The sequence below is a fragment of the Fukomys damarensis genome, unplaced genomic scaffold, assembly GCF_012274545.1.
Source record: "Fukomys damarensis isolate Sample0158 unplaced genomic scaffold, DMR_v1.0_HiC HiC_scaffold_4, whole genome shotgun sequence".
Taxonomy (NCBI): domain Eukaryota; kingdom Metazoa; phylum Chordata; class Mammalia; order Rodentia; family Bathyergidae; genus Fukomys; species Fukomys damarensis.
Genome location: NW_022900916.1, coordinates 53666334 through 53680110, shown reverse-complemented (window position 1 = coordinate 53680110; position 13777 = coordinate 53666334). Strand labels below are relative to the sequence as shown.

Here is a 13777-nt window from a genome sequence, read left to right as displayed (position 1 = left end):
TGATAAAAGAAACTATGATATTTACAAAAAAGAAAGAGACTTCTGTGCCTATTCCAGACCTGTAGTATTACTACTTTGATGGGAAATACCCAAATAGTTTTTCAACCCTATAGTTTTGAGAATAAGAGCTTTGGAGACAGGTAAATTACTTGATGAATCACGATAAAGAATCTTTGTGTAATAGACTTTGGTGCTATGCATACTCTGAGCTTAACCGGAGAGCTCTAAACTAGCAGCACCCCAGAACTGTCCCCCTGTCATCCTTGAACAGGGTAGCTCTGAACTCCAAATTAACCAAGCTATAAATTCAAGGCTACGTTTAGGGTACAAACTGCTTTTCAAAAATTCTCTCTTCAACATCTAAATCTATGATATAACATAATAGTTGTTCAATAAGTACTCGTTGAGTGACTAAAAGAATACCAAATGGGATTCTTAAATTTGTGACATTTCACTGATCTGACTGTGATTGATTTGTGGGATAGTAGTAATCTGAGAGAGATCAGACAAAGAACAAGCTCAGCATCAAGTCCTTGATTTCAGTCCCATTCTTCCATGCATAAGAATGTCTCTCCAGATCGACTCAGCAATTGATATAGGGCCATCCGTTATAAAGAAACTGTCATCATCAATGTTAGTGCAGTTATGGGGCTATTTTTAAGTATTTTGTGTGATTTCATCTTGCTGGAGACGTTTTTTACTGTGTCTAGCCTCTAATATGTTGATATGTCATAAAATTGTTAACCAATATGCTTCATTCTTATTTGCTTAATGGCACATATATTTCTGTTAGCTCATTATCTGTGATTTTGTCCATGACACCAATATGCACAATGAATTTTATCTACTCTAGATAGTAATTCTTTTGCCAATATCATTTTATCTTTCCCATTGGCAAATGGAAAAAAATGACACGGAGGGAGATAGGTCTGACATACTCGTATGGTTTGTTGTTTCTGTTCTCCAATTTAAAAAGTGTGCAATCATTTCCACGCATCGCTGAACAACATCAGTTTGGAAACAATTGGCAACAGCTCAACTTTCATTGAGTTTTATGTTTTCAAAGATTATCCTTCACTCTAAAGATATTACAGAAAATGTTATCTGAAAAGAAATTTTGTAAAGTGCGATTCAATTGATGTAACCAGTCTTCTGGATAGTTTTGATGTTGTATATACATATAATTTAATATAATTGCATGTTATTTCATTGATAAAATAAAAATTTCATCCATGCTTTGTATATAAGATGGGATTACTGGCTGGAAATACAGTGTTTATATACTTGTTTATATACTTGTCAGCAGTGGTGTCTGGCCTGAAAAATCCATATTATTAGTTTGATCGCTATTAACATTTGTAATACATTTAGCTACTCTCATAGTCCCAAGATGCAGTTTGCAATAAAAATAAAGTGATTATCTCCAGTAACTTTTGTTTTGTTTTTTATTTTTATTTTTTTAGTACCAGGGATCAAACTCGGGTCCTTGCACTTGCGAGGCAGGCAGCGGAACCACGAAGCCAAATCCCTGGCCCAATTTATTACATTTTATATTTATGTTATTAACAAGGAACATCTTAATATGACTTAAGTTTTTGAGGTCACACACACACACATACACACAAAACAAAACAAAACAAAAAAACTCTTCCGTAAGGTTTAGGCTCTGAGTAAAGTTTCCCCTATTTTTAGGACAATGTCATTGTTTTCCCCTATAAATTTAGTTTCATATACATTTCTTATGATATTATTGGATCTCTGCCTTATGAAAGATTCAAGCCCATAAAAATCCTTAATATTACTAAGAGTAGCCTTTCCATGGCTTATTCCATTCCCCTATAATTTGGAAATTATTTCTCAAATAAATAAGTTATCTTAGGATTACATCTTTATTGCTTTACAGTCTCATCTCTTATTTCCTTTGCTCAAAAAAGAACCATTGAATACTTCTTGGAACTAAATTAAGAATAACATATTCAGTAATTAGCATAAATGTATCAATAAACTCAATGAGGAAAAAAAAATCCCAGTGATACAGATGGTATCATTTAACTCTAAGTGGGTCCTTATCCTGTTCAGCCTGGATTTCTCAGTTTATGAAGAGAAGAGCATAATACGTTCTCGCAGTTTTGGCATGAGAGTCAGATGTGTGGTTGTGCAGTATAACGGGTACGTAGGAGGCATTCAGCAAAAAGTAGCCCCCACTTTATCGCTATAGATTCTTTTTTTTTTTTTGTTGGTTACATGCAAGCCAGTCACGGTGCTACGGGACTAATCCCCAGGCCACTGTAGATTCTTTCTAATCACTACAAATGACCTTTCATGAAAACCTCTCCTTCATCCCTTAGTATAACCTGAAACATTCATTCTACTCAAGCTTTAGGTATGATTAATTATATTTCTATAGGATGTAGGTGTTTTTTTTAAATTTTTTTGTTGGTTACATGCAAGCCAGTCACGGTGCTACGGGACTAATCCCCAGGCCACTGTAGATTCTTTCTAATCACTACAAATGACCTTTCATGAAAACCTCTCCTTCATCCCTTAGTATAACCTGAAACATTCATTCTACTCAAGCTTTAGGTATGATTAATTATATTTCTATAGGATGTAGGTGTTTTTTTTAAATATGCTTCAAGAACTTTCAAAATGTGGTTGATTTTTAGAGTTATTTCCTAAAAGAAGACCTTAGATATTTTATGCTAATTACTGAATGTTATTCTCTAGTAACTTTTGATGCTGAGATTTTAAAATCCACTGCTAACCTTCTTCTACTGGTATTAGAGCGTCTATGTAAGAAAAGATATAACTAGTATTTGTCTCTTATGTAGTACTATTATTAGATTAATTGGATTTTTATCCAGTCCCTTTTATACTCTCTATTGGATTGATATATTTGTGTATGTATATATATAATATTAATGAGTGACTTTATTATAATTTCCAATAATACATATTATATAATATATATTCACTATTTCCTTTTTTCTTAATGGTATACTCCTTACCCTTTCTTCCCATCATATATTACTGCTCATTAACTACTTGCCTTGTACAGTTATTAGTATTGTTTCATACAGATATATTCTTATCTAAATTACCCAACTGTTTACAAAATTTTTTGCCCATCTTGAATCATACTCTTTCTAGATTAAATTTCCGTTTTCTTGAACATTATAACTTAGTAGTTCCCCTGATGAAGGGTTATTGGAGGTAAATCTTTTCAGCTTTATTTCATATATTCATATATTTGAATGTTATACAGCTAGACAAATACTTTCAAGTTAGCAGTATTTTTATTTCAGTACTTTGAATACATCACTTGATATTTTGCCTTTCTTGCTACTGTTGAGAATTTCACTAATAATTTGTTAGATTCTCTTGTAATTTGTCTTTTCCTTCTCTATATTCTTTTATTTATTTATTTAAAATTTTATTCATACATTTTAGGTATATAACATGACATTCATCATTAGAGATTTGTACCTTTACATCATATATCTTGATTCTTATTTTCCCCATATCCAGCTCTCCGTTCAATTCCTTTTAATATGATCTTGTATTTGATGAGCAAAATCTCCTTACATTCTATCTAGATGTAGCCATTTTATTTTTCCTGATTCTGTATATTATTTTTAATTAATTCTTGAAAATTTTATTTCCTTTTCAGTTCTCTCAATCTGTGCCTTCCTACTGAATTTTTCATGATGATATTCCCATTTTTTTCATTTCCAATTTCATTACTCACTGCTGCATATTGAACAATTTCTTTAATTTTGTCATTTTATTTGTAACTATTTAGCTCAAACTGCACATCTTTTAAAATTTTCAAATAAATATTTTTTCCAGTTCTAGAACTTTTATTTCTTTTTTAAAATATGGGGGTCCAGGGATTTAGCTCAGTGGTTCCAGTGCCTGCCTTGCAAATGCAAGGACCCGAGTTTGATCCCCTGTACCATAAATAAATAAATAAATAAATAAATAAATAAATGGGTCCTTCTCATTATGACTCATTGTTTTAATTTCTTATATTTACATCTTTAACAAGTTTTACATATGTACTTTATGGCTTTTACTTACTGTTTATAGTATTTTCCATTTTAGAAGTCCAATCTTATGGCTTATTTTAAATTTTAAACTCTGTTTGCAGTGGCTTACTTTCTCTTGAATAATTTGTAAATCTAGATGGTTCAGTTGTGGTGTGTGTGTGTGCATGTTTCCTGAGGATATTGTGCCTTTGGTTTAAGTTTTCCTCTCTGCAGAGGTTTTGCTTGTTTGTGGAAGCTTCATAATACAGTAAGTCTCTTCCTTAGGAACATTTGAGTTGCAAACTTTCACAGATACAAATGGACCTCACCATATGAGCATTTGTAGATGTGAACAAATCAGAGGTAGCTTAATGTGTCTGCTGGACATTGTCACAGACGTGCTACTGTGTGCTTCCCTTGCAGTGTGATGGTGTGCAGTAGGACAGCGCTCAAGCAGAGCCCAGGACGTCCAGAAGCAGGAGGCAAAGCAGTGGTGATGAGGAGGGAACTGGTAGAAAGCCCAAAGCTATATACAGTACACTTTCCTGTCTTGTTTATTTGTGTCAAAAGGTATATAGAATGCACTGTCTCGGACTCACAAATGAATCCAATTTAGGAACATTCTCTGGGAATAGAGCTTGTTCAGAAGTCAGGGACTTACTGTAGCATGGGTTGGTGCCATTTCTTATATATTAGTTTACAGTCTTATAGACTTTGAATTCATAGAGGTAGCTATCAACTTGAAACTAATACTTATTCAACTGCAAGCCCATGGCCATAATTCTTTAAAAAGGCTTCTTTTTTCTCTGACCTGAGGCTGAGACTGCCCTGGTTCAGGATCATCTCCCTGCAAAGGGAAGTTGAGTTTCTTTACACCCTCAGTGCTATAATGCTTTTGAGTTGAGGGCCTAATGCTTCATTTCTGCAGGCAGTTTGCTCCTCTGGTTAAAAGTTCTAAGTCTTGGTCCTGATCAGGTTTACTTCTCCCAAGGCCCCATACTTTATAATCTTCTTGTACAATCCCCACACAAAAGCAAGACAGATAGCATCAGCTCAACCTCACTCGTTGGTACTAGGAGTCATTTGTCCAAGACTTTAGTTCTGTCTTTACAAGTATTTAAAAAACATTATGTACTACATGTCCAGGTGTCTTGTAAAGGATTATTTCCAGGTATTCTAGTATGACATATTGCTGAGAATAAAATAGAAGAATCACTTTAAATGGGTATCTTGAGGCAAATAAAGTCAGGTAATATATATAGGAACAAAAGGCCAACAAAGACCAACTGTCATGATTTGTGTCCGGGGTTCTTTTGAAAGTAGTCTTAAAATGAAAATTTTTAAAAAAGATATATTATGCACTGATACAAATTCACAATATAAAATATAAAAATATTTTCTTTAATGAGTAGCCAAACTGTTTACTATACATTACTCTTGACTTGTTATTTGATGTACCCTCTGTTCAAATTCAGAGGTATGAATAGTTCTTTTTTTATAAGTGATGGTCACAGTCAATGTGAATGTGGTCTCTTCCTAAAACATAGAATCTTAGAAGTGGTGGTGGGGTTGTACTTGAAACATTTGAGGGGTAATTTTCAGGCAAAGAAAAAAAACACTGTATTATCTTACAAAAGGATCAATAAATATGTCAATCAACACAAGCTTATTAAATATCTAAATCAAAAGTATACTCATATAAATACTGTGTTAATGTTTAGTTGATTTTTGAGGTCCCTTATCATATTTTTCTTTGATTGCCTTTTTGGTTTGAATACTTCATGAAGTTTCTTTAGGAAGTTCTGCCTTCAATAAAAAAATCAGTTACCTTTAGGTAGACCACTCACTAAATTAATCTAATTCCCAGCAGGTGAGGTTTTATTAGCTTTTATCCCAATAGCTGGAACCTTTCGGCATCTCATTTTCCATTTGGTATTCCACTGATCTCAGAGAAATTTCAGGGAGTAACAGTCTTTCTCTCCCATATGATATCTGCAGGACAGACTTGCAAGAATGATCTGATTCATTCAGGGATTTATTATTTTGTAATTGCTCTATAGTTGTAATATGATGTTTTTTACATCTCATTGTATAGAGTGTGAACTGTGTTTCCAAAATGCAGCCATCATGTATTTTGGTTCCTTTCTTATTCATGACATTTAAAATTAGCTAAATAAAATCAGAATACTTAGAAATTATTTTATGAAAAATATTCATACCTACATTAATTTCTCCACAAAAGTGTTCATAACAAAATTGTATGCACCTGTTTACATAACTATAATGCCTAGTGAAAGTTTCAGAAGTCAATATTTTAAAAATCTTTTTATGCTTGTCTGTAATTTATATCTATATAGTGGTATTATAGAAAGTCAATAAATATGAAATCATTCATGGAATAGCTTTGATGTATTTGCTTTTTCTTTTTCTTTCTTTTGGTACCGGGGATTGAACTCAGGACCTTACACTTGCGAGGTAGGTGATGGAACCACTGAGCTAAATCCACAGCCCTTACTTTGATGTATTTCTAGCAAGTAGGAGCACAGAGAGTAAAAGTAAACCACTCTTATTTTCAGATGGTTTAAGGGGTGTATCAGAGAACATACAGAGAACATACAGAGACTCTCTCCTGTTCCCATGATGCTCTGATACACACTTTTGATGGAAATATTATATGAAATATTCTCACCTACCTGCTATTTCATAAGTGATAGATAGGAAAGGTGCAGCACTAGACTTCTATGTGCTCTGATATTTACTTTCTGAAATAACAGGGAGATAGAACTATAAGCATATCCTTTCTTCTTTGCTTTTTCAAAAAAAAGCTTTGACTAATGTGGGCTGATTTGTGCAAACTGTGGATGCACAATTGCCGTCCTAATAAGTTTGCCTTCTATTTAGGCATGGTTTTACTACATTATTCTCCTTATTTCTTTGATGAACATGGGAAAACGCATGTTTTTCATTCATCCTTTTGTATGTTCACAGTTACATTATTCTTGTGTCATCTGTCTTGCCATTGACCCTCCAATCTATCTTACTGGCCCATCTGACTTGGTGTCATCATTCAGGCTCATTGTCAGAGCTGTCTTTCTCAAAAACGCCCACCCCATGGACTTGCCCAGGCTTTACGTGGACCCTTTGAGGTGCTTTTTACAGAAAAATATTCTTAAGTTTCTTATAATGTTTCCTTTTAAGTCTTGTGACTTTAACCAATACTTTTAGTTTCTCTCATTTAATCCTTTTCAGTCTGTACCAAATGGAAGAATTCCTTGAATTACCATAGCTGAAATCTACTTTTATTTCACTGCTTTAAAAACACTCAAACTATATCCATGAATCCGATGATGAACAATATTTTCATTAGGTTTCTAAGTCTTTGATACAGATATCCTCCCTATGGCCACTGTAGGGATGAAATTGTCAAAATTGTGAGATTTACTTGCAGCCAGCAGAAGAATACAAATAAAATGTAAATGCACTCTAAGATCAAGTTTATATATTTTTCTTGTTGTCTATAGAAGCTATTTCTTTCTTAATTACTATACTATCGATGTAACTCAACTGACACAAATAGCATGACAAATTGTGAATATTATAAAAATAATTTTGTGAGTAGTTTAATCAGATGTATTTTGATGTTCTAGAAATTAGATATACTAACTCCATGAAAGAGAATTTTCTTGGTCCATCAATGTGGTATGAGGCAGTTAATGGTGCACATCCAGAACAATGATGTGAGTAATGTGGCTGTGCTATGCTAATGTGGTCACTCCGATCCCTATGCAAAGTGACCTGCCAAGATAATAAAGGATGGTTTATTTGAATTTAGTATTGCTTGCTGTCTTTTTTGTGTTAAGTTTATTTCTGAGTTAAAGTATTTAATTTTCAGGTAAGGTATTTTTAAAACCTCAGTTACACGTGAAACAGGTCATATATAGAACATAGTGTCAATCTGAAAAAGGAACATTGTAGACTTTGTTCTTTGAAATAAGTACGATATGAATTGCTCTTAGGGTGAGTTGTTCATGGTCACATAGTCAAGCCTTCTTGAAATTAATTTCTTATTAGAATTGATAGGAGGAATTGATTTGCAGGGTGTCTCCTTCTTCATAAAGTGAACTTCTTCTTCTCTTCCATATTTATTGAAGAAACATAGACTATGAACAGTCTGCACAGCCCAGAGTAATTGTTTTCCATTCACGCACACATAGCCTTTGCTTGTCAGCCCTGGAATGCTGGTGTAATAAATAGTTTCTTATTGGGAATTGTTAAGTGCTCTTGGTGAGAGGGGTGAGGGTACTCATGTACTCCAAGTTTTGAGGGGAAAAAAAGCTGCAATTTTTAAGGAGAACCAACCTTTTCATTAACACTATAAAATACTTTAGTATTCTTAGCATATGATATAAAAGAATTTCCTAAACTACCCATGTTACATATTAATAAGTATTAATTTTATGTGAAGTGGTTCATTTAACATTTATTGACATTTGCTTTACAGTAACAGATATATCATAATGATATTCTTTTTAATGCTCCTTTCTTTGTTTGATTTTTATTGTTTGGTGTTTTGTAGTAGTTAGGAAGAGGTAAGAAGGACTCTGAAAAAATGACTGAAGAAATTCAGTTGCAATTCAGAATTCTCAAGGATCCTTTGAAAATAATAACCTATGACATAATTGACATTCAGAAACTAAAATCTGTTCTAGCTCAACCCATGAAATTATACTACTCTGAAAAGACTGCTGTAATAAACGTACCTAAGAGAGTTAAAAATGGAGCCATTAAAGTGGCCCAAAATATTAATGTACTAACATTACATGTTTTATGCTACTTCCTTACAGCCTCAATATACATAAGTAGTAAAATGTATCCTTAGGCTAGATTCCTAAATGAGTTGACATGCTTTGTAAAATTAGTGGATACAGAACAATTAAATTTTGAAAGTTGCAAATGCAAAATTTCAGTGTTTATCGGCCATGAATTTCTGGTCACTAATGAGACTTCTTTTTGTAGAAAAATAGGAGTTCTTCATTTGGTTTTCTGACCATTCTTGCTCAGATTTCTTGCACGAGCAATCTCTTTTTTCCTTCTTTCATTTGCTGGTGTCAACTAGGATCTTTATTCTTTTCCTTTCCCAGACAACACAATTCCTAGGAAATTCCAATCTACCCTAACCACAACTTGTCTGACAGAAGACGCTTATCTTTATTGGCAAGATTTGTGCTCTACTTTAACACACATCATTCCCTCTACCTGGAATAAACTCCCTCTTACATTCCCCACCCACTTAGGTGTAAGTGGTGTGCTCACCATCACTTAAGTGCCATCTCCTCTATGACAGCATCTGTTTCTGTGATTCCCCTGACAGCCATGCTGAAACCGTGTATTATATCGCAATATAACAATGGATTTGTTCATGTGCCATAGTAATAGATTTAAGGAATTTCGTGATGTGAAATCTGTATTGATGTTTCTATAGCCTCACTATATTTTACACATTTTGGAACTCTTATTAGCAACAATGAACATATGTTGTTTAAAACTCTGCCTAAAAGTATTCATGTTAGTGTAGACTTAAGATGTAATAGTCTACTGAACACTTGATTCAATAATTTAACAATGACATTACCATATAAGAATCTATCTATCTATCTATCTATCTATCTATTTATAGATAGGTAGATAGATAGATAGATATTTGGCTATATTAGATTCAATTATTAGATTGTATACTTACAGTATCTGAGTCCAAAACTGACATCAGAAAATAAAATAAAATCCAAAATATATGTATTAAATTATTAAAGGGGAGAAACTGACGCATGTGGGTTAGAGCTCCTTTTTTTGTTGGTACCAGGGATCAGACTTGGGACCTTGCACTTACAAGACAGGTGGCAGCACCGCTGAGCTAAATCCCCAGCCAGAGCTCCCTCTTATTGTAGTCTTTTAAACTCTGGATTTATTTCATTTAGATTCAAATTGAATATTTTACTCAATACCATAGCTAACTTATTTTAAGTACATCTTAAAATGAGATTGATTTTATGTGGTTTTATTTCTTATCTAAAGAAAAATTTAGACTATATACTTGTGTACAGTTTTATTCTAATTTCATAATTAATCCTGCTAAATTTTGAGGCAGACTTGAACCAGAAAGAAAAAAACTTTTCAACAACCATAATGTGGATTAAAGTTTACCATGGTGCACATCAACCATAATAAGGTCAGAAATATGTTTTTTTATGGTCCAAATGGCCCTGCATATATCCTTCCAGAGCCACTACACGCTCTTTCCATGAATAAGTCATTTAGCAGATAGCACAACGTACCTTCCCTGTCCTTGTGGCTATGTAAGTGAGAGACGAGGTTCTCATTGGTTTGCACGCAGTACACCTCTCGGGTCTGGATGCCGCCCCCGCAGAGGGCAGTCTGGTTGGCTCTCCTCTTGTCCTGCTGACTGAGCAAAGGGTCCACGCGACACTCCGTCCACTCCGTAGTTTTCCAGCCGTACCTAAATTAAGGAACGGCCGGCAGTGGCCACCATGTTTAGTGAGTGAAATGTTTCTTCTCTCACATTCTGTTCTAAAAGTTATTTTAATAATGTTTTCTTCTGGACTTCATCATAAACTAGAAGTAGGATGCAGAGTTAATTTCAATCCATTGCTTATTTTCAATGCCCATTAAGAACAGGGTTAAATTTAGAATGATTCCATTTTGTCATTTGTAAATATTTTATGAAAAAGCAAATGCTGAAAAAATGAAATTTTATGTTCAATTAAGCTGAACCCAAGCCTGTGCTTTCTTGGTACTTGAAAGGAAGATTGAATCTGAAAACAGAAAACATTCTAAGTGATGAATCCAAACCTTTTTTCCTTTAATAAAGTGGATGAAAATTGCTTCTTCACACTGGAGCAAAATTATAATTGTGTGTTAGGATGGACGATATAACAGAACAATCCAGAGTTCTCTCTTTATTGCCAAGAATAAGAATTTGTTCCTCCTGGTCTTTAGTGCTGAGCATTCCTGAAGAATGTTGACAAATGGTGGAAAGTGCTGATGTTTCTGATCAGTGGAGCATAGGTAAGACAATCTGTGATGTGCAATTAGAGCTCCAGTCAAGATCATGATGTGCAAAAAATGTGAGGGGTTTGTTACCATAGCACGTGCTTGAAGGAGATAGCCCAGGGGCCATTTCCCGATGCCACTGGAGATAGTGATGGCATTTCTTCACCTTTAGGAAATGAATACTCTAAAAGCCCAAAGAAATGAGCTCATGTAGCACTTTGGGCCACTTGAACCAAGATGCTTCCTTAGGAATCAGATTAACAGCCAACATAGGCATAAATGGGGGTGTCAGTGTTTATTCCTAGTAGACAAAAAGGTTAAAGGGGGTGCTTGGATGTCAGACCTGATGCTTTGCTCTACAAGTGGTAAAGTTTCTTGATAGTGAAGCTGAGATCCATGCCAGCTTTGTTTTTATTAGTGGAGATGTATGGCTTAACAAAGCTGTAGGGCTGGGACATCAGGAACAATGCACTTGCTGTCTGTTTGTAAGGGAAGAGCAATGCTCAGGTCAATTCTAGAAACATGAAAACGATGCCTGTTTGCAAAGACAGGGTGAAGGCAAGTAAAGTTAAATAACTCATTTGTTAGGGGACTTAAAAGGAGGATCATTTCAAAAATATAGACTAGAATTTCAATCTAGGTCACTCTAAGGAGTACTATGAGAAGAACAGATTTCCAGGACTGTATGTTTTATACTCTGGGAAAAATGCTACTTCCTAAAATAAAAGGAAGCAAAGAAACTCAGCAAAATTAATCTATTTGTTAATGGTGGTTGCATATAAGAGGATAAAGAATATTGTAGCACTTTAAGACAAAAATAGAAGAAATTTACAAGAGGGAAAAATAGCTTGAAAATCCCAGCAATTTCCTTGTGTGTGCCATATCAGGAGGAACTGCCAACGGCAGTGGGACAGGTGGAGAAAGAATGAAACTGGAGTTTTCAGTCACTATTATATTGAACGACAATGGGTAATTTCAAAGAGCTGCAGAATTGAAGCTATCACATAAATCATTACTATTTTTGTTATTTTTTAGTTGTAATGGTAGTAGTATTAATTTCCCTTCTCATTGGCTCATGAAGCTCCAATGGTGTGCACATTCTTGAAATGTGTAGCATATTCCAGGGAGGCTTTTTGCAAGGTTTATGCACCACTGAAAAACTAAAATTCGCCCAGTGGTTTTATACATATTCTGTATACAGATAAAGCTGAACTATTGTGTTTGCCAAGATAGCTCACAGTAATGTCTTGGAAATAATATTTTTAAGGACAAAAAGAGCAGTGCTGATAAACTCAATTAAAGCTGAAAAAAATAAAGAGCAGTGCTATACTGCCAAATATTTCTGAACTAGTATAATTTCATCTGAATTAAAATATTTACTATGTACTTGCTAAAGGCCAGATCTTGTTATATATTATGGTACTAAAATAATAAACACCTAAATATGTCCCCTCACCTCCCAATAGATCTCAAGATTAATAAACACAGTTCTTGTCTTTAAAGACTTTAAAGTTTCATTTCTGGGGGATAGTATTTTATTGTATTTAATGGGATTTGTTATGTACATTTAAATGGGTCAGAGGAATCTATAGTTAGAAAGATAGTTTTACTTTATAGAGTAGGGATTGACAAACTACAAAAACTAAGTATCAATCAATCTGTCTCTTGCTTACATAAGGAATATTTTATTGGAATACAGCCAAACTAATTTGGTTACTTATTGTCTATATTGCCAATGATAACACTGAATCATTACAAGAGAAAAATGTGTGACCTGCATCACCTAATGTATTTATTGTATGTCTCTCAAGAAAAAAAAATTGCCAATTGTTATTACAGAAAGTACATTAACAGAGAAGTACTGCTAAAATTCTAACCTTGATGGATATTGGGAAGCATAGATTTTATTCTGCAAAATCTGTATTTATCTTTTAGTGTAGAGTTTGAAAAGATATATTTTATTTTTCTGCTTAAAATGTATATAGGGCCAGGGATTTAGCTCAGTGGTGCCACCACCTCCCTTGCAAGAGTGCTCGAGTTCAATCCCCAGTACAAAAAGAAAAAACCAAAAAACAAAACAAAAAAAACCAAATCACTGTTTTTACTTACTGTTCAGTTGAAATGAAATACTAAATACTGAAAGAATATGCAATTTGGGCTCACTTCACTTTTTGATTTACTCACGTGGCACAGAGAGCAACTCCTTCTCCTTCGGACACACAGGCTTCTCTCTCTTCAAGTTCTGGACACTCCTTTTCACTGCCCACGGGAAACTGCTGGATGATCCGTGTCCTAACACGAGTGCCTGTTGGGGACACCACATCACGGCACAGTTTTGAGCATGGGCTCCATTCCGTCCACTCAGATACTTGACACTCTTTGGTGATCACACAGGACTGGAAAGTCATTGGCATCTTCTCTTGCTGGCAAAAACTGCAAAAGAGCATTGAAGTTCTCATCACAGACTCTCAGGCAGTTAAGCATGTTATCTTCTACACTCTACAGTAAAATCATCGTGGAAATTTTTATTTCTACTTGGAGATGTGGTTTCAATTTCATTGAAAATTTATTAACACTTACAGTGTCTAAAAGCAGACTCAAAGCTAACATTTTCATTACCTCCTATTTTTGTAAGCGTTGTTAAAACATTCACAGGAATCAGAAAATAAAAGAGTTTAAGA

At 34.3% G+C, this 13777-nt stretch overlaps 1 protein-coding gene across 1 annotated transcript in view; it reads right to left on the bottom strand.

Moving 5' to 3' along the window:
• Positions 1-13777, bottom strand: part of Thsd7a (thrombospondin type 1 domain containing 7A) — a 601821-nt gene that overhangs the window by 172655 nt on the left and 415389 nt on the right. Inside the window, exons 3-4 of the mRNA XM_019205461.2 lie at positions 13281-13529; positions 10361-10542 (exon numbers count right to left, since the gene is read on the bottom strand). Coding sequence (XP_019061006.1) covers positions 10361-10542; positions 13281-13529 — 431 coding nt within the window. The remainder of the gene's footprint in view (positions 1-10360; positions 10543-13280; positions 13530-13777) is intronic.